A 22026-nucleotide genomic window follows, 5' to 3' on the forward strand; every position below is an offset into this window, starting at 1 on the left:
TAATATCCTAATTCCTTTATTTCACAGTGGCTTCTTGTAAGTCCTTTACCAAACACTCCATTTATATCATCTCTTTCTTTTACAGCCAGCAGTGCTGCTTTGATACTGCCCCGCATTTTCCTTATAGCCTTCAGTATTAGTTTTATTAAATATCAGCCTCTTCCACCTGTAAGTGCGTAGACTTTTACTATTTAGACAACTGACAAAGATTTCTAAGCGTAGAGTCATGTCACGTAGTGAAATAGCTGTCACTAAATGAATAAAATCGACATTTAGGCCACGGTAGAAGTAACCTTTCCCAGTGTCTACTGACGTACTGTGTTTGGCGAGGATCCAATAATATTTCACCATAATCGTGCATTACCACAGAAATTTACTGTTGTTATGGGAAGAATTGAGAAAGTCTGTTGTACTGATTTCTTGTGACGAACGTATGCGGATCTGTTGTTGTCTATTGCTCCAGTGAAGATAAGCCATGATGGGTCGTGACACAGAACTAATGCTTTCTTCTGTATGAGGCCTCAAGTTTATAATCTGACAGATCATTTGCCTTCCTGTTCACTTCACAGATTTGCAAAAAGTAGTTTTTTGTACAGCATGTGTTATTTCACTAACTAGTTATCTAAAGTCACAGTTCTGCAATAATTCACTTAGTATTTAAAGTCTAGTCTGTAAAATATACTGCATTTCATACTAAATATCTTGAATGGCCTTGTATCAAAATTATTTAGAAATGTTAATGGTGGTTGTCGGATATATCATTCCCTTGCAGTCGCTGCGAGTCAGCTCTCAAGAATGCTTGGTACGTCTCTGACTTTTCGTTGCGAATTATTATTTAGAAAAAACTCCATGATTTGGAACTATTTTTCTCGTTTGCTTTAGTCCTTTAGATCTGGATTTTATTGAATTAATTTCTTTTTGTAATTAGGTGCTTGCTTGGGCAGTGGCACTGTCTTCAAAGATTAGGATTTCCAAGTACTCAGAACACGAAAACACTATGAAATACTTTTCTGCAACATATTTTCAAGAAGTTCACTTCACAACACATAAATGACTCACACGATTAAGTACATTTGACAAGGAGCATGGCCAGTAATCATACTAGTAACAGTAGTCGAAACAGTAACGGTAATAACGGTAGTAACTTAACAGTACGCTATCACAGGCTTATTTAGTCCTCCAAAGAGTCCTATATCCCATGTTCGGTTGCTTTGAACTTGATCATTGTTGGTGACTGCTCTATTCTTATCACTAAAATATTATTAAAGTCGTTCAAAAACCTAAAATAAGAAATTATAAAGAAAGCTTTCGTAAAAACTACACAGTAAATCTCCAATCACAAAAACCGTCGATACATCAGTCACCAGCAAATGAGGAACGGTGGTAGGGTTTGATCCTTTCTCGTTCTATTCTTGTAGGAAATCGGAAACGTAGCAGCAGTTTCTCACTGGTCACTTTCGAGTCTGTCCATCAATGCCTTCTTCATCCATATCTGCATTTTCCTAACACCATTATCTGATGACCACTAGTACCGCCTTCGTCCAACCCTAAGTTGCTAGTACGGCCTGATGGGCTCTGACAGCTGGTACTGAGGGTGGAAGAAGCTGTAGTCATCTTTTCTGTTTATTTTGTTCGGACGTTTTAATGGCCTCCCTGGTCTTACACAAGTGTCACTGAATTTTATTTTCTCTTCGCGGTCTTTCTGATGATCAACCACCGTCGAACTTTTGTGCTATGTAAGTCGAATGTAGTGCTCGTGTTCCTGGATGCGTATTGCTACAGGCTTACTGGTCTTACCGATGTAAACCTCTCCTTACTCACAATCCACTTGGCGCGTGACAAGCAGTGTGCAGGGTGTTCTTGATAAAGTCTAACACATTCTGTATCTTATGTGTCATGTATCTAGGGGCTGCACAGCAACCTTGGGATGACACTGAAACATTTTAGAAAACACGTTACTTGAACAGCTAAAGTTCATTCCACTGACAATAGAGACTATCCTTCCAAGATAACTATGGGGAAAACCTTTTGTTAATCTGTAGATTCGCCCTGATAGCACGATTTTATAACTTGAGAGCTTCTGATGTTACGTCTTTAGATTTTCAGTTATGCTGTATAGAATAGATTCATGCAGGCGAGAATAGATACTAGGTCGCATCGTAGAGTCTGCTGCCCTCATTTATGGACGTAGTCATGCGCTAAGAGGAGCAATACAATATGTCGCTGCGAGTAAAAGTGCCCATCACATTGTTTTTAAAAGATTTGTCAAACCTTCAAATTTATTCTGAATTATTCCAAACTTCTTATGGATTGTTAAAAATGTAATGCGAACTCCTGTAATTTGTTATATGAGTAAACATTTACCGGGAGTAATTAGAAATAGAGTATATTTTCTTCAAATGTCTACTTAAGTCACACCCGGAATGTTTACTTTCCTCATTATCAATGTGACGTATCAGGTAAGTAACAGAAATTTGTATCTGGAAGTACGTGGGGACGACAGCCTTCTGTTTCACGATAATACTGCTTTGAAGAGGAGAGACTTGCACACGATGAAAATGTTGTCAACAAGTGCAGACGTCAGTACCACAAATTACCGTTCACGCTCGTCAGCAGCGTTGGGTTTTCCTCTAATGCAGCAGGACTGTTTAAATGCCAGTTAACAGGACTATGTGGAGAGAGATAGAGAATGAGTTCGCAAACACCATTTGCAATTTTGTGCCGTATTTGCACTGACATAATATGGTTCAAGCACGACCGGACACCAGGTCGCTTAATTCGCAATTTTTATTGAACATGCTACTTCTATTGACGTTTTAAGTGCTTCTGAGGACTAAATAAGTATTTGGTGTAGTCTGATGTTAATAGTCTGCGAGATCGAGCTTCTCCTGTGATTAACTGAATTCTAGGTGTGCCTTCAATGCTGCGAATACGACAGCTAGGGTGGCCAGTGTGTTGTACCGGATGAATTAACCACAGGGGTGGGTTCTTAGCTTTACTCCTGGGGGGGGGGGGGGGGCGTGATAGTACCTTAAATATCATTGCAAATGAGGCCAAATTCCATTTTTAGATCTTTTTTGCTCGTTGGATATTCTACATAAGCTTCACCTTTGAGTTCACCCCAGAAAAAAAAGTCCATTGACATTAGATCAGACGAACATGCAGGCTTACTGATAATGGTTTCACGTCCTATCCAGCAATCGGAAGTGAGCTGCGTGAGTGCTTTCGCAGTCACAAGCGAGTAGCTTGCTGATACAACAAACATTTAGGTGTTTTAAGTGCCACTTTCACTAAGAGAGCCGGTAGCATTTCCATATGAAACTCTATAGGTCTTTTACCCGTTAAAGACCGATCATGCAGTGTCCAATAATTTAACACCAAACGTTCACACTCGGTTGGCTCCGATTTTCAGCTGCCCTGCCTGCGGATTCCGAACGGCCGAGCACGATATACTCTTATCTTCAGTTTTCCATGATTTATAAAGGTAGTTTCGTCGATAGAAAGAAGGCTTTGAAGGGAAAATCTCTTGTCGTGATGTATCGGAACAGAGCGACAGAATGTGTCATGTCTTCTGCAGTGGCGCTGGTGAATCCGCTAGTAATGTGACGCACAATACGGATGGAACTTGTTGTTTATGCAAAAAATGAGAACGGCGGTGGGATGACTTATTCGAGAGGCACTTGCAGTTTCTCTGGAGCTAACACGTAAATTATAAGCAGCAGCTACCCTAACACTTATTTCATTCGCACCGTTCTTTGCACGCTTGTTCTTTATTCACTGTAAAGCAGTAGCATATCTAGTTTTTCTTGGCTTGTGAAATTCTTTTATTTTCAAACTAACAATAAGTTGGCACACACGAACGACATAGATTCAATGCAGGTAGATTAGGTCTGTGCATCTGTTATATAGGTATCGCGATGGTGCAATACGCATTTTCCTTCTTATCCGACGTGACATTTGAGTATGAAGACACTAATTCCTATGAGACAGCAATCTGTTTCATGTGCAAATAGATAAATACTAAGTACTAAATATTGTAATTACTCCGAAACTGACTTGGATTTCGACGAGTAAAAATCCTTTAATTTCGCCTGTTTTGCAATTACCATATCAGTAAGAATTAGTTCAATTCCGTATGAAAAAACAAATTTGATACCAATATCTCCATAGTTAATCCATACATATTACCTGCGGAAAAATGTTCCTATCGGAGCATGAAAGAAGCGAATATGCTTCTCTTTGTTAAAAGACTCTGACTGAAAAGTGGGGTACCAGCTATCTCATTCTCCTTTCCTTAGCGCCATAATTTTTTTTTTCAAAACGATTTACATGCGAAAATGTTCTGCTCTTTTTCACAAGCAACTTATCTCTCACTCCCACGAGCTGCCCTAACTCTAACTCGTTCTCACCCACTAGACCATGGTTGTAAATCTCTCACGTCCATTCACTCCCATTCCCACTCACTCATTCGGCCCAACTAAATGTCATTATCTCATGGTGGCCCTCCAACTGTCATAGCCTCCTGTCTCTCAGCCATAATCGCCTTCCATCTGTCTTAGCACTATACTGTCTCCTCTCACTGTCACTCTCTCCCTCTTCTATTTTCTTGCTTCTACTATCCCACCCATTCCTTCTCAATGTTGCTGCGCCTTCTCACTATCATTACCCCTCTCTTCTTCGTTGTCATTGCCATATACTCTGTCATTATCACTGACTCTCACCTACTTCCGCTTTCTCCTTCTCTTTATTTCTCTCCCACTGGCACTGTCTCCTCTCTTTTCCTAGCACTGTTCAAAAATGTGTGTGAATTCCTAAGGGATCAAACTGCTTAGGTCATCAGTCCCTAGACTTACACAACTTAAAACTTAAAGTAACTTATGCTAAGAACAACACAAACATCCATGCCCGAGGGAGAACTCGAACCTCCGGCGGGTGTGGCCGCGCAGTCCGTGGCATGACGCCCTAGCACTGTCTACTATACTCTGACTGTCTACTATACTCCACTGCCAATGAGTCCCTCTCTTTCTCCACACTGTCATTGTCTCTTTCGCTCTTTCTATATCGCAACCACTGTCAGTTACTTTTCAGTATTTATTACTTCTCCGTCTCCTTCTGCCGCTGTCTACTTCTCTCTCAGGATAAAAAACCGCGAATATGTTCTCATGCAGATATTTTTCGTAAAATTTTTATAGATGCCAAGGAAGGTAGAATGAGGCAGCTCATACCCCACGTTTCGGCCAGAATCGTCTAATAAAGAGAAGCACACTCGCGTTTTCTGTGCTGCTGTAGAAGCATCTTTCCGCTAATTCCCTTCTTTTCCCTGCCACGGCAGGGCATGTCATTCATATAACTCATATGGGTCACTAATTTTCATAATTGAAATAACGTAGAACTAATTTTACACCTCAGATCGGATTTTACGTGCACAGGAATTTTTTATGTAATTTTTTCAAGCACTACAACGTGGAATTCCCAGAACAATTCTGATGGTAACGGAGACACTTTACACCATATTCCTCCATGCTACGTAGCCGTATAAACTACATTTTCACCTCACATCGCATTTTACTTGCGTATTTTACGCCCACAGGCAGGATAACTTTGAACCTCTGTATCTTGAAAATGGGAAAAGATTTCTAGAAAATTTTCATTGTTGCTACAGACTGGAATTTTAGAAATATAGTCTAAAAGTTACAGGCATTTGCTATGGATAGCTGTTTTGACCAAATGCTGACAGCGGAAACATTGTGAAAATCGCCTTTTTGTGGTTTCCTCAGGAATAGTCCATGAATTTACGAAAATGTATCATTCGCTCCTTCATTCATTTATTCACCCATTCGGGCATTGATTCGGGGCATACCCGTCTATTTAATTAAATCATGGGTTTATCACGGATATACGCGTCATCAATCAATCTGTTTAATTTCTACGTGTATATATTTCATGTACCAATAGGAAAATTTTGAACCTCTGCATCTGGGACAGAGATAAGGATACCTAGAAAATATTTAAGTGTTTTCGAGATCGGGATCTGACGAATATATCGAAAAAAGGTGAGCCATAAGCTGCGCACAGCCTTGTCGGAATCCGCGGTTGGGGTTTGGTACCAAAAATCATGTTTTCAACATTTTTTAGGCCTACAGGTAATATAATTGTTTCGGATTGCACGCGTAAAATTTAAGCAAATGCATCATTCATTCATCATGGGTACATCCGTCAGTTTAAATCAGAGGATATGACGGCTGTAGTTTATTTAAAAAAATTTACGTGCTTATTTTACGTGCACCATCATGGTCACTTTGGACATCGGTATCATGGTATTTTGAGATAGGAATCCTGGGTATATATTGCAAAACTTTCAGCGATTTGCTGTGCATAGCCGTCTTGGAATTGTCCACTGGCTATTGGTCCGCTGGTGACGGCGAAAAAAAATTGGTGTTAGAAGGAACCGTCTCCATCGTACACTACATCAGATGCAAAAAGAACATAGTGATTTCCTACATTTACCTAAGCAGGAGGAAGTGTGTCCTATTCACACTTTGACCTTGGACTATAGGATAGCGACACGAAGGACATCTCCTCCAGTTGCATATACAAATGGTCCCTAGCCCAAGGGTATCCAAGACAGTTGACCCTACCTTTCTGTCACTAATAGAACACGAGGTATGAACACCGGAGAATCCCGTTCTTTTGCGCAGCGGTTTGGAACATATAAAAATTGATGTACATGTATATATGTTTGTTCCACATCTCCTCTTAAACCAGTCGACCAATTTCAATGAAACTTGGTACACATATCACTCACTGTCGCAGCAAGTGCCACATACCTGTCAAATGGGTGGGGGTAGGGGTGAAAAAGCAGTGTAGCCCACGACGTGCGAATACCCATAGTTTATTCACACAGTATTTGATAATGGGGGCGCTTAGTGACTTGCTTCAAACTCTGCACACATATTTTAAACATTTATGAAACTTTTCTCACCAACAACGGCCACAAAATAATCAAAGAAAAATAAGTTTATCGTATACTACATTTTTGCTGTTCTTGCAGTAAAACTGCCAAATGAAGTATGATGTTTTAATTTACTACTTTTTTACCGCTAATCGTATTCGCGATACTTTTGCACATAGTATTCACAAGTATCTGCTAAAATATATCATTGTACTACACATTATTCCGAAGTTATGACGCCAAATACTAAGAATCTTGTAAAACTGTCGATTCATGCGTGGCGTTTTAATTTATTACTTCTTTGCTGCGAAGTCTATTCGCAGAACATTTCGTATACAGCATACACATATGTTACTGAACGTACCTAAAAAAACCAGACCATTGTACAACACATCGAATACAAGTAGCAGTCCAGGATATGTCAGGAAAGGGTGAGGGATAGCAAGATACGGGTGGGGGGAGAGGAGTCAGCACTTCCTGTTGGAGTGTTAGCCAGATGAGGCTGCCAGATGCAGTGTCGAGATGCTGTGGGGGAGGGAGAGGAAAGTGTGTGTGTGTGGGGGGGGGGGGGGGATGGGGAGGAATAGATCAGAGGAACGGAGAAAAGGAAAAGACTGGTGGGTGTACAATGATCTATTTCAGGAGAAACGACGGCAGAGATGGGTGAAAAATTGCCCCATAATGTATGACGCTTTAATGAATTATCTCTTAATACGCATTCTATTCACAACACATTTTGTAACGGTAGTCACATACACCACTGGATGTAGCTGCAAAATTATCTAACTTAACAGCACATAGTTCAGGAGATACGACATCATAAACACTGAGCTGCGCGAAAATGAAACTGCAGGGCGAAATTTGCTAGGGATACAGGTGAAATACGTGTAAATTAAGTGTAAAATGTGTAAAGCATATGCGAAATTCGCTAGTGAATCGGGTGAAATATACACTCCTGGAAATTGAAATAAGAACACCGTGAATTCATTGTCCCAGGAAGGGGAAACTTTATTGACACATTCCTGGGGTCAGATACATCACATGATCACACTGACAGACAGTGTATATCCACCTTTCGCAGCAATGCAGGCTGCTATTCTCCCATGGAGACGATCGTAGAGATGCTGGATGTAGTCCTGTGGAACGGCTTGCCATGCCATTTCCACCTGGCGCCTCAGTTGGACCAGCGTTCGTGCTGGACGTGCAGACCGCGTGAGACGACGCTTCATCCAGTCCCAAACATGCTCAATGGGGGACAGATCCGGAGATCTTGCTGGCCAGGGTAGTTGACTTACACCTTCTAGAGCACGTTGGGTGGCACGGGATACATGCGGACGTGCATTGTCCTGTTGGAACAGCAAGTTTCCTTGCCGGTCTAGGAATGGTAGAACGATGGGTTCGATGACGGTTTGGATGTACCGTGCACTATTCAGTGTCCCCTCGACGATCACCAGTGGTGTACGGCCAGTGTAGGAGATCGCTCCCCACACCATGATGCCGGGTGTTGGCCCTGTGTGCCTCGGTCGTATGCAGTCCTGATTGTGGCGCTCACCTGCACGGCGCCAAACACGCATACGACCATCATTGGCACCAAGGCAGAAGCGACTCTCATCGCTGAAGACGACACGTCTCCATTCGTCCCTCCATTCACGCCTGTCGCGACACCACTGGAGGCGGGCTGCACGATGTTGGGGCGTGAGCGGAAGACGGCCTAACGGTGTGCGGGACCGTAGCCCAGCTTCATGGAGACGGTTGCGAATGGTCCTCGCCGATACCCCAGGAGCAACAATGTCCCTAATTTGCTGGGAAGTGGCGATGTGGTCCCCTACGGCACTGCGTAGGATCCTACGGCCTTGGCGTGCATCCGTGCGTCGCTGCGGTCCGGTCCCAGGTCGACGGGCACGTGCACCTTCCGCCGACCACTGGCGACAACATCGATGTTCTGTGGAGACCTCACACCCCATGTGTTGAGCAATTCGGCGGTACGTCCACCCGGCCTCCCGCATGCCCACTATACGCCCTCGCTCAGAGTCCGTCAACTGCACATACGGTTCACGCCCACGCTGTCGCGGCATGCTACCAGTGTTAAAGACTGCGATGGAGCTCCGTATGCCACGGCAAACTGGCTGACACTGACGGCGGCGGTGCACAAATGCTGCGCAGCTAGCGCCATTCGACGGCCAACACCGCGGTTCCTGGTGTGTCCGCTGTGCCGTGCGTGTGATCATTGCTTGTACAGCCCTCTCGCAGTGTCCGGAGCAAGTATGGTGGGTCTGACACACCGGTGTCAATGTGTTCTTTTTTCCATTTCCAGGAGTGTACATACAGATATGCAAAAAATATGTGAAATTTATATCAAACATTATGACATATTCCGTAGTTAAAGAGATCATCATAAATACCTGAAACGATTTCACCATATTTGGTACACATATTAATTATGATGTGGATAGAAATGCACTGTGTATAAGAACCACCAGCTACCACTGGAGTGAGCGTGATAACGTTAGGAGAGAGGTGGGGAGGGGGTTAGGGATGGAGGAAATGGTCAGAGAGTGAGGGGAAAGGAGGATATCGACATAGACAGGGGAGGAGAAGATGGACAAAGAGAGGAGGAGAAGAAAACAGGCAGAAAAAGTGAAGAGTGGACGACGGAAAGAGACAGAAGGTGGAAGAAATAGAGAGGAAGGGAAGGGGAGACGAACAGAGTGAGTGGGAGGGGGGAAATGGACAGGAAACAGGAAGAGGAAATGTTGTACAGCGGGGGAGGAGGACAGACATGGACCGACAGAAGGGAGAGGAGGAAACTGGCAAAGAGAGGGGGAAGAGGAAGACTGAGTTGGAGGTACGGGAGAAGACAGATACAGGGGAAGTAGAAAATCAACAGAGAGTGGAGGAGCAGTTGGACAGAGAGAGGTGGGAGGAGGAGACAGACAGAGAGAGGAGAGAGGAGAAGAAGACTAGAATGAATACATTTCCAGGCGACGCCGCGTATTCAGCGAGTACAGCTATAAAAAGAAAGTATAGGTCGATTATGGAGGACTTTTCACAATTCAAAGCCGGCCGGAGTGGCCGTGCGGTTCTGGGCGCTACAGTCTGGAGCCGAGCGACCGCTACGGTCGCAGGTTCGAATCCTGCCTCGGGCATGGATGGGTGTGATGTCCTTCGGTTAGTTAGGTTTAATTAGTTCTAAGTTCTAGGCGACTGATGGCCTCAGAAGTTAAGTCGCATAGTGCTCAGAGCCATTTGAACCATTTTGAACAATTCAAAATTACGATATCTTAAAAGGTTCCGGAAATACCCGAACAGCCTAGTTGAGCGAATCTATGTTTTATTACTTGAATCATTTTCCACTTTTTTTTAAGCCTTCTTACGCTGTTCTCTGTCGCTTCCACTCTTGTGTCGATCTCCTAGCCGAGCGGTCTGAGGCGCTGCAGTCATGGAATGTGCGGCTGGTCCCGGCGGAGGTTCGAGTCCTCCCTCAGACATGGGTGTCTGTGTTTGTCCTTAGGATAATTTAGGTTAAGTAGTGTGTACGCTTAGGGACTGATAACCTCAGCAGTTAAGTCCCATAAGATTTCACACACATGTGAACATTTTTTCTCCGTAAGCACCATATGTGACAATGCAGTATGGGTATGAGACCCTCAAGTTCTGATGCTGTTCCGTCTTTTCCCCTCAGAGCGCCTGCCCAACGACGCCGCCCTGCAGGCGTTGCAGCAGCTGATGTGGTGCGGCGTGGCGCTGGGCGAGCTGCGGCCCAGCTTCGAGGTGCTGGGCCACCGCCAGGCCAGGAACACCACGTGTCCGGGGGACGCGCTCTACGGCTGGCTGCAGCGGCTCCGCAACTGGACGGCGGACCCGCAGCCCTGCGTCGACGGCGAGTGTCCGGCCGCAGCCAGCCGCGGGTCGGCGTGACTTCCACACACGCTGCAGCTACGAAGTGCTGCCGCTTGCAGAGACTTGCCCTTAACAGGGAACTGGGACTACCCCATTCTTAGCATGCGAATTATGTGAATTCTCATTGTGCGTTTACGCACATTTGCCCTATCGTCAGATTCTGCAAAATGCAAATATATTTCAAATAATAATTTTTGGAATGAAAGGGAGGCTTACCAAATCTATTGCGATTATTATCTGTTCTCTTGTACAGCTGTTACAGCTTGATGGGCATCTGGGCAGGGGGAACGAGCAGCACCAAGCCTTACGCAGACGCAATGCGGCGGCCGAGCGCAAGCGCAGAGGACGGGCAAAGGGGCCGCCTGGCACATGGCCTCTATGTACTAACTGTGCGAGGGCAAGCAAACAGCACGGCCGCCAGCACCCGGCGGGCCAGCGTCAGAACACCCTGCTCTGAAATGTTACGTTCTGTAGAAGTTACTTTACATTATTCTTTAGCTTGACATCTACAAATGACATGTTTTTTCGTGAGGGAACTTGGCGAGTTAACAAATCCATTTAACTATCAGTAAAATTTTGCTGTGCGAAAAAATGTTTAGCGACTGTATTTTGCGATTGCTTACAGCTAAATACGTACTTTTTAAAAGACATCATATTCTCCGTTGACACTAGAAGCTGTTTATTTCACAGCTGCAGTTTCGGCCTTAAGACGATTATCGAGTGATACTGCAGAGGATTTTGCTTCAACACTTGTCAAACTTTAAAATCCTCCTTCATGTATACACGTCATCGTCAGACCTGAGCATTTTCACTCTAACAGCACAGTAGCACTGAACAAGCGCAACATCATGTAAATTACATGAACTATTACCAGTGTTAATACCCTTTAGTGGAATCGCAGTAAACTCATTTTCGTAGACAGTGTTTATATGCGGTCATTTGTGAAGGTATTTTCGTGCTAATTGCCTGCGTTCATCTGTAAGAGAATCAGTTTACTGAGATTTTTGTGAAGGATGTTAACATTGGCAATATTTTACGTAATTTACATCATTTCACGATGTACAAAGCTTCGCACTCTATCAATGCTGGTCTATTGTAACAGTGAAAAGGCTCAGTTCTGACGATGACGTGTCAACACGTCGGAGGATTTTAAAGTTCGACGTATTTTGAAACAGAATCTTCTGCAGTACCTCCTGCTAATGACCATAAGGTTGAAAAAGTGCAATTGTGAACTAAGAAAGCTCTACAGTCATAGCGTACATGATGTTCTTTTAACTCCACATGATTGAACATCTACAATGGGAAGTTAATGAGTTAATTTCGAGTCACCTATACTCATTTACTTTCTCATGTGTTGTAGAAATATATACATTGGTTAGTTGCACCACACTCACAACTTCACACATTTTTAGTTCACAAAATACATTTTTTTGTCTTTCTGTTGTGTGCTTGGTGCTTGCTGATGCTAAATAAAAGTACCAACTGATGATGGCACAGATGTGTCAAAACGTATTTGGGCATAAAAATGAATAGTTGTCTGGATAGCAGGCCGACCTGAATTTCCATAATTTGAACTGCAAAGACGGCTTCTACCACTGCTTAAAAACTAAGCGATCTTACATCGCAGCTCTGTTCGGAAGACCTTGGCACTGTGTACCAGTGTTAACTGCACAGACTTGATTATACGAAAGGACAGCTTGTTGTCTACATGTGCTCCCGTCATAAGCTCAAATTTAATTAATAGCTTCTTAAGACTGACACAATGAACACAGCCAGCTGGCCGTGAACGGAAATATACAAATGCGCTTCGCATCCAACTTATCACGTAAGTGATAATGCAGAACTACTAACAATGTTTCGTTTTACGCTCTAAATAAAATTTTCGAATTTTGAATTCAGGTATTTTTATCCCGGTCACTGTGACTATGATCAGTGTCAGAACTGTACCAACAGGACTAATAATATATAATAACTTAGAACTTTCAATATCTCTAATGTTCTGATGCGATCGTTTCCAGTCTTATAAAAATAATTTACCATTTCTGTCTCGTCTGACATATTTGTAATTGTTAAGTCATGCTCATCTGTCAAACATTTCTACCTAAACTTTACGAGTACATTACACCTATATCTGTGAAAATTACGTACCTAGACATAAAAGAAAAGAGAATAAAGTTGTCTACAAAATTATGAGTATACAGTCGACTACTTTTATTCGATTGATTGGCACTTTTCTCGGTATTTTATTTCTTGTTATCCATATTACAAGAGAGGTGGTCCTGCAGTAAAATTCTGCTTACCACACCACAAAAGGACTTCTACAAACTTTAATTTTAATATCACGATATTTTTACTACAATGTATTACTGTAAACACTTAGCACCCGTATGAGATGAGTCGCCATCTCTATTACTTAGTCAGCTCTTCCTGTTGCAATAGTGTTCCATCTAATCTGAACTAAATCAACAACTGTAGAAACATATTTACCAGCCTAGCACAGTCAACAATTTGAAATACAGAGTGCGAACATGTCAGTGTTTAAACATAATTATATTGTAATCTGTTGACGCCATTCAAGTAGATCCTGAGCTAACGTTCGTCTTACCTGCACTAATTCTGACAGGACAGGCTCTCCTTTTATTCCGGGGGCTACCAGTATTTCAAAAGTTACATTTTTGACAGTTTCACTTAGTTCGTTCTTGACCCTCTTTTCTATGATTCCGTCTTTGCTTTTAATCCACTCCTGGTAGGCGCCGGACAATGCTTCGGCATGTGCCTTGACAATATTCTTCACTTGATCCTGTATATTGAGAGTCTCAGTCTGTTTGGAGAGACCATCAATAACGTGCTCCATCGTGTCTACTGCGGTTTTAACTCCCTCTACCTCATCAGAAATTTCATTATAATCTTCTTTCAATGTCGCAAATTGTTGATGGTATTCCATCACTTTCGAATTTGCCCTCTCTTGGCTGCTTCGATTTTGGCATCTAACCGTTTGGGTGTGTCCTCTATTTTCGACTCTACTTGTGTGTCAATTTCTAACTTCATGGCCTTGATCTGACTACTGATTTGGTTTTGTGCGTTACCCAACTGGGTATTTAAATCAGCTGTTATGTCTGCTTTTAGTTCGGTCTTTACGTTGTTTAACCGTGGATTTAGGTCATTTATCTCTGTTTGCAGGTCTGTTTTTACTGAATTTATGCCTGTTTTTACAGAATTTATACCTGACTTGACTAAAATTATATCAGTTTTGATAGGTTCTACATTCTAATGAAGGTCAGTTCGTAACTCTGTTTTTAGTGATTCTATCTTCTCATGAAGATTTGCAAGGACCGCGTCTTTATTGCGCCGTCTTTCGGCCTTCTCATTGTCTTTGCGGGCATTTTTATCCATTTTTTTCCTGCTTTTCACATTCCCTTGTCTGTGTTTCTTTCTGTCTTTGAATTTCGAAATCGCTTTCCATTATTGATTCGACCATTGCAGTCAGGTCACTTTTTTCAAAAAACGGGACCGGCTTCCAAAACTTCAGTCGTGGTTTATTCTGCCTCCGCACGTATACCTATCGCGCGCCATCGTAATGGATAGGGAGGTCCATTCGAATCACCGCTGTCATCTGCTTTTGTCTGTGCCCGCTGTTTATCATCAGCCATGTCCGTGAATTATTTGTCAAACGTCAAGATGCCACCGATATTATTTGTCACTGTAGTCAGTCGTTTGTCTGTGACGTAGTGCTATGGCTTGCTGGGACTTGAAATCAAACTTTAACTGTGGCTAACAATTGACGTTCACATACCTCAAGAAGACAAGATGGTTCTTATCTCTTACATGACACACCTTTTACCACTTGTGTTCTCAACTATCCGCCGTATTGTAAAATTTTTTGCTCTACACTGACAATAATAATACACTTTCCTGAATTTAACTACCGAAGACTTGACTATGGAAAAAATGAAATAAATCAGTTTCAAGGCGGGAAAAGACAGGGTTAAGTTTTGATCAACCCGAAAGATGCTACGTCACTACGAAAGCTTGGCTACTGCATATGAAAATTTCACTTACTTTTTGCTGTCTTGATAGCTGTACGGCTGGATACTCGTGTTTTTTGGTATTTCCTGTGTTCGTTCTTCCGGATCGATTCAATGGTTTTTCCCACTCTCTCTCGGATGAACTGTATCCACATGAAAGAATGAAACAGTTACTAGAACGAACACTAAAATTTTTTGAACACATTCATGAAATGATTTTTGATCAGTTTCGTTTTGGGCACCAAGTGAAGTGTTATAAAAAAATATAGTGTTGAAAATATAATGAAATTTTGTGTGTAACCTGGCAACAGAATCAGAGATTGATTGTATTGTCTCATCGTAACAAGTCACTGTAATGACTATTTCACCTGATAAATATTTTTTAAATATCGGCCTTTCTATGGACATAGAGCATCATTATCATTTGCGCGCGTTTTCATGACCGGTATGCAGTCATACCCGGGTCGACACTAAGGGAACAAAAGATTTACTGACTTTAAAAGAAAAACAACACCACAGAATTAAAAAGGATTGATTCAGAAATGATAGTAAAACGATAATGTTCCTACTACCTCAATGCTGCGTTCGGTCCATCAGCGTGATCGTAAGTTCTGGAGGTAAACTGATACAAAGTGATTAATATTCAAGTAATGAGGAGATGGAGATACTTAAGGATAATTTGTCTAAATAAGCACACTTCATATACAACACACGTTTTTTTTAATGCTACATACCGTTTTATATTACAGTTACAATAGCTGGTGCGTATTAACAAAAGCTTTGCACACAATAGCCAATAATTGAGGTTAATGTCCTCTTGATGGTGCCTGGTCGTAATTAATTACATAAACATATATGTTCTGTGATTGAGAAGACAATTAGTACATTTACAGAATATATTCCACAAATTATAAAACACAGATTGTGGAAAGCAGCAAGTCCGCATCCCCTTTCTTGGAACAGAAACAGTAAAAGGTGAAGCGCTCAAAGCCTCATTTGAAACAACAGAATTCGTTTTATATCATTAATCGATATGTGTACATAGAGATTTACAGTCACCGGACAGGAGCGGCAAAGACAAACAATAATAGATTTTGTCGCTGCTATGCGACGGTTCATTTCTTTTACATTACAATTGTTTGATAACTTCTGGCCATCATACGTTTACTATTGAGCGTATACTAATGTTTGTCAGGCAAAAATTACCAACATTAAATCTTCATTGCGTCGTGATATTTCCACAAATTTCAGTCTCCAACTTTCTGCCGCGAATGCGAAAATTAGTTTTTTGATACCTATCTAAATAGGGAGAAATGACCATTGTAATAAAATAAGGGAAGTCTAAACTCGCATAAAAGACGTAAGTGTTTGCTTTTCATGTGCACTGTTGGAGCGTGGAACAGTAGAGAAATGGGATGAATGAGGGTCGATGAATCCTCTACGAAACTCAAGTGTGAACTGCAGAGTAGTCTTGTAGATCTAGAGACAGATTATTTTATGTGAAACATTGTGTGTGTGTTTACAGTGTGAAACTACACTTTTAAACTTGCGATGTTTCACAGTTTGAATATACGAAAACGAAGTGCTAAATCGTTGAATGTGTTATCTGTGGGAGTTTTATATTGTATATTTGTATAGGAAGTTTTTGTATGATTAATAATTTGATGTCTCATTTGCTGTAGCATGAGGACGCTAACATGACCTTCCGTTGGCCGTAAGTGGCTTGAGAGGTGACGCCTTCTCTTTATCTCTGACGGCTCCTCACCTTAGCTTGCTTTGCCGTAGCGTGATTAGGCAGGTGAAGTTTAAAAAAGAGCGAGCTATGACGGGCTGACAGGTCGGTTTCCAGCGCGGTTCGAGGGACTTTTAATGTCGGTCGCAGGAGCAGTCAGCCCTGGAACAGTGCGGGACCGACTGTTGGTTTGGCGTGACGCGTGGGTGGGAGGCCGTGTTGGCGTAGCGGAACTGGGGCTGCCAGCGCCCGCAGTGGAAGCCGTTCCTGTCAGTGGGCGGTTAGGCCTGGTGTGGCTTCGTCCCGTCCTGTGGCATCACGCGGTGTATCCAACCCTCTCGCTGCTGTTACAGACGGCGTCCTTTCTTGTGAGTGAACCGTTCTAAGTTCTGTGCTCCTAAATACCAAGTTTCTGGCAGCTATTTTTCTGTTGCCTTGTTGTGATTGCACAATTTTACTTTCTGGTTGAGCAGTGCCCGAGTTCTGCTCCTTCTATATTGCTATGCGTATATAACTCAGTTTTTTTGTATGTTTAAAATAAGTTTTCTATGGTCGTGCCAGGCACGTACATTTAAAAAGATTTAATGTGAAGCCAGTCAGAAACGCTAAGCTCCTGTAGTTCTGTTAGTGATTCTTAAACTTCATTCAGTCTGGGAGGTGTCATTACAAATACTGTAAATTCCAAATCTGCTTGCTGCACGTTACCTGTTTTCGGTGTTACTTAGGTTAGTTAAGCCTCTTAAACGCCCAGTGCTTCTATAAATTGAGATGTGTATTTTAATACTAATATGCTGGAAAGGAGGAAAGGTAGAATCCGACTAGTGATGATTAATTTTCACCTCCTTGTCAGAAAGCTGGTCTATATGGGCCACAATAGGAGGAGTTTTGGTATTTACCGAAGTAATTGACTACTCTGTTCGCTTAATTCAGTGTTTACTAAAATTAGCGTTGCGTAAAAGGCCCACGGCTTCACAAGAGCCACTACGATTGGCTATAAATTTTTTTTTCGTATGTTGTAGAGTGCAACTTGTTTGTCTGTGTCGTGTCCAACGCTGACTTTGGTGCTTCCGCCGTTGCACGCAGTCATTGGGGCCTACGCTCTCTCAGTGGTGCCGTAGTGCAACAACACGATCTCGATGACAAAGTGTTTTCTTTAAATAAAATTGTTGTAAATCATGTTATTCTTAAGAAAGAGGAAGTTGAGGGTACTGATTCTACTAGGCTCATCACGCTGCAGATTACGTAAACTAAAATTGCTGTTTGAAGGATTTTGTTCCTTTTTCTAGTTTTCTCTACAATACGTTTGTTTGAATGCTGTAAAATTGCGTCTCGTTTAAAGACCCCTTGACAAAGGGATTAGTTGCATGGTTTTGAGGTTTTTTTTATGGAATTGCGATATCTGAATCTGAAGTTTCAGTTCAGTTGAGATATAATTTCGCAAGCGGTGCCTAGGAGCGATCTTGTTTAACGTTGAGGAATTCATAAATAAACATTCAATTTTTCTTGGTAATTTATGCTGTTAGTTATTATGTGTGTTATATTTCACAGGCTGACTGCCGGTGCCTCCAATTTATAAATTTAATATATTGTCAGTTTCAGTTTTCCCTTTTACTATCGCATTTGATTTAAATAAAGTTTTCCCGATAAGAACAAGTTACTGTAGTCTGTAATATCTATATTGATACCAATGTGCCATGCTATTATGCTTTTATGTTGAGGTAAATGAAGGAAGTGAAAAGAGTATTGTTATACTGTGTCCTTAAATGGGTCTCGTCGTACTACTCCTGCAGCCATGTGCTTTGCAATAAGAAACCAAGGTCATGTGAATTTATAGCAAAATGGAGAAGAAAAATTTAATGGTGTCACGTAAACTGGGCTTTTTGCTTTATGCTAGAACTGGATCTCCACTGGTGACCTATCGGAAGACTGGGCTGTACGCAGAACTGAATCAGCTTTGCTTTAAGTTCGTTCCTGTTACCTCCCGCTGATTCTATGGTTTTCAGACATATAATTTGTACCATTAACTCATTTGGCAAATACTGCTAAAGCAACTGAAACAACCTTCACTTTCTACACTGAAGCGGGAAAGAAACTGGTACAGGCATCCACATTCAAATACAGAGATATGTAAACAGGCAGAATCTGGCGCTGAAGTCGGCAACGCCTATAGAAGACACAAGTGTCTAGCGCATTTGTTAGATCGGTTACTGCTGTAACAATGGCAGGTAAAAATGGCAGGTTATCAAAATTTAAGTGAGTTTGAAATTGGTGTTATAGTCGACACACGAGCGATGGGACACAGCGTCTCCGAGGTAAGGATGAACTGGGGATTTTCCCATACGACCATTTCACGAATGCACCGTGAATATTAGAAATCCGGTAAAACACCGAATCTCCAACATCGCTGCGGCCGGAAAAAGATCCTTCATGAGCGGGACCAATAGCGACTGAAGAGAATCGTTCAACGTTACAGAAGTACAACCCTTTCGGAAATTTGCAGCAGATTTCAGTGCTGGGCCATCAACAAGTGCCAGCGTGAAAGTCATTGAACGAAACATCATTGGTATGAGCTTTCGGAGCCGAAGGTCCACTCGTGTACGCTTGATGACTGCACGATATAAGGCTTTACGCCTCGCCTTGGCCCGTCAACACCGACTTTAGACTGTTGATGACGAAACATGTTGCCTGGTCGGACGAGTCTCATTTCAAATTGTATCAAGTGGATGGACGTGTACGGGCATGGAGACAACGCATGACTCCATGGACCCTGCAAGTCAGAAGGGTACTGTTCAAGCTGGTGGAGGTTCTGTAATGATGAGGGGTGTGTGCAGTTGGAGTTATATGGAACCCCTGATTCTTTTAGATACGACTGTGACAGGTAACACGTGGGACGTGCTATTTGCGTCCAGTAATACGACAGGAAGCAGTAGGACCCTGTTGAAATCTGCATAACAAATGCATAAAACATTAAGAAAATTTCTGTTGATGTAAATACTTCATACAATCAAAACTTGTCAAACTCTGAACCCGCAAGGCTCTCCAGTACAGAGACTTCTCTTTCGCAATATAAATTAATACCAAGGTATAACACTAATGCATAACATAATGCACACAAGTAACAATAAGACAACTAAGACTTTACAACGCTCGGCAATGAAGACACCAGGCACACGAACTTCTGACTAAGGAATAATCCAAGTAGTGCCAGTACCGGTAGGCACTAATTAAAAAACAAACAATTAATACAAACAGCGCATCGGCATCTAACTTTCTCAGAGAACATACGCACCTGAAACCCTCTTTTATAAGAATTAAACTTCACAATCAGCATACAAGGTACAAATGTGATAAAAATGGCTGATAAGGGAATACAGAGTTAATAAGGCGGAGCCTTCAGCAATCTGATCGGGCACTAATTACAGAATGACCCAATTTTACAAGTTTAAATTCACATTTCGAGCGAAAGGGGCACCCACTAAGGCGGCGAAGGAACGAACTACAAAGCTTAACGATCTAACAGAACCAGGAACAAGGAAAAGCAATACTCAAGAACGAGATCAAGACAGAAGGCCAGGAATATGGAGCCCGGTCTAAAGAAACACAGTTCCACTGGCAACGGCCAAGTCGTCAAGCCCCGATGCCACCTCCCACCGTCCCGGAGGAAATACACTGCGCTCCGCTTTTTTTCTTTTTTTTTCCTTTATCGAGTTTCGATTCCCCCTAAAGGGGGCGGGCTGGCAGCAGCTTATTACGCCGCTCTTCAGCCTACAGAATTTGGTTTAAAAAGATGAAGATAATAAAAAATAATAACAGTTGGCGATAAAATCGGTGACTTAAAGGTAAAATGGCAGAAAAATTCAGAAGCTTGAAACATAAAACATAGGGTTGATGATGCTAATAAAACACACAGGAAGCAGAAAAATAATAGACAGACAATTAAGAAACACGGCGACAGTCTGGGTTCTGTTCGCAAGAGATATAAAATGCACACCAAGCGACAGTATGATTTCTGTTCGAAACACTGTGGAAAGACGCACAACACTGAACACTCACTTATGCACTAAAAAGTTGGCACAAATAGGACATACCACACCCGAGAGCAGGTGGGGGGAACTGGTCAGATGACGTGAAAAAAGGGGGGGGAAGGAGAGCAAAAGTGATGGGGAGAGGGGGGTGCGCTCCGATCAACTGAAGCATAAATCAACTACAACAGCACACTTGCAACTGCACATTCAAATTACATAAAAAAATAAAAAATAGCATTAAGACAGGAAAGTTCGTTACTTTTTTTCATTTTTTAAACTCAACCCTTAATATTTCATTTAAACATCTTAAATAAGGTTGTTCCTTGAAACGTAATAACAACAGGTGAGTATTGCCTTAAACGGGCAATAGCCACCAAAACTATACTTTCATGGAATCTGATGTTTCATACAACGAAGTATTTCGTTTCTCGTTAATTAAGGTACAAATTTTGGCACTTCATCACCAAGATTACAAAAATTTTAGATATACGATTGTAGCGTTGTAAGTTGTTCCGAGCGAACGTTGTTTTAGGATTGCTTGCTGCATGTAACTTTGGGGGCTTGCATCTAGCGGCCTACCCGGGAGACACACGTGCACGTAGCACTGCCTGCCGTGGGAAAGCTACTCACAAGGGAACCTCCCCATCGCACCCCCCTCAGATTTAGTTATAATTTGGCACAGTGGATAGGCCTTGAAGAACTGAACACAGATCAATCGAGAAAACAGGAAGAAGTTGTGTGGAACTGTGAAAAACTAAGCAAAATATACGAACTGAGTAGTCCATGGACAATATAGGTAACATCAAGGATAATCTGGGCACAGGAGCTCCGTGGTCCCGTGGTTAGCGTGAGCAGTTGCGGAACAAGAGGTCGGAAGTTCAAGTTTTCCCTCCAGTGAAAAGTTCAAATTTTTATTTTCGGACAATTATCAGAGTTCAGGCACTCACACACAATCAATTTCGCTCTCCAAAATTCCAGGACATGTTCAGATTTGCTTGGACATATGCCGGATTCGACTGTCTACACACGGAAAAAATTGAAAACGTTAAAAACATATGTTTTGACAGAGCACAGAGAAAAGTGTGCGTCTGTGAAACTGTTGCATTCATTCGTTGCAGTTTATGTGACACACTCTTATGTTTTCATCACTTTTGGCAGTGATTATCACATCCACAAGAAAACCTAAATCGTGCAAAGTAGAAGAATCTTTTTACCCATTCGCCAAGTGTGCAATTTAGGGACAACATATTTCTGTAATGTGACGCACATGCCGTCACCAGTGTCGTATAGAATATATCAGACGTGTTTTCCTGGATCAAATGTTTTCGGTTCCCATTGGAGAGGCACGTCCTTTCGTCTACTAATCGCACGGTTTTGCGGTGCGATCGCAAT

General features: G+C 42.1%; 2 protein-coding genes across 2 annotated transcripts in view; both read left to right on the forward strand.

Annotated features, from left to right (window-relative positions):
• The window catches only part of LOC124788800 (peptidoglycan-recognition protein SC2-like), a 29717-nt gene extending 18847 nt beyond the window's left edge, over positions 1–10870 (forward strand). Inside the window, exon 3 of the mRNA XM_047256081.1 lies at positions 10635–10870. Coding sequence (XP_047112037.1) covers positions 10635–10870 — 236 coding nt within the window. The remainder of the gene's footprint in view (positions 1–10634) is intronic.
• A 5704-nt stretch (positions 10871–16574) lies between these two features.
• Positions 16575–22026, forward strand: part of LOC124788801 (peptidoglycan-recognition protein 1-like) — a 66638-nt gene continuing 61186 nt past the window's right edge. The window contains exons 1-2 of the mRNA XM_047256083.1: positions 16575–16591; positions 16838–16977. Coding sequence (XP_047112039.1) covers positions 16575–16591; positions 16838–16977 — 157 coding nt within the window. The remainder of the gene's footprint in view (positions 16592–16837; positions 16978–22026) is intronic.

This window comes from Schistocerca piceifrons, chromosome 3, assembly GCF_021461385.2.
Source record: "Schistocerca piceifrons isolate TAMUIC-IGC-003096 chromosome 3, iqSchPice1.1, whole genome shotgun sequence".
In the NCBI taxonomy this organism is placed as follows: Eukaryota; Metazoa; Arthropoda; class Insecta; order Orthoptera; family Acrididae; genus Schistocerca; species Schistocerca piceifrons.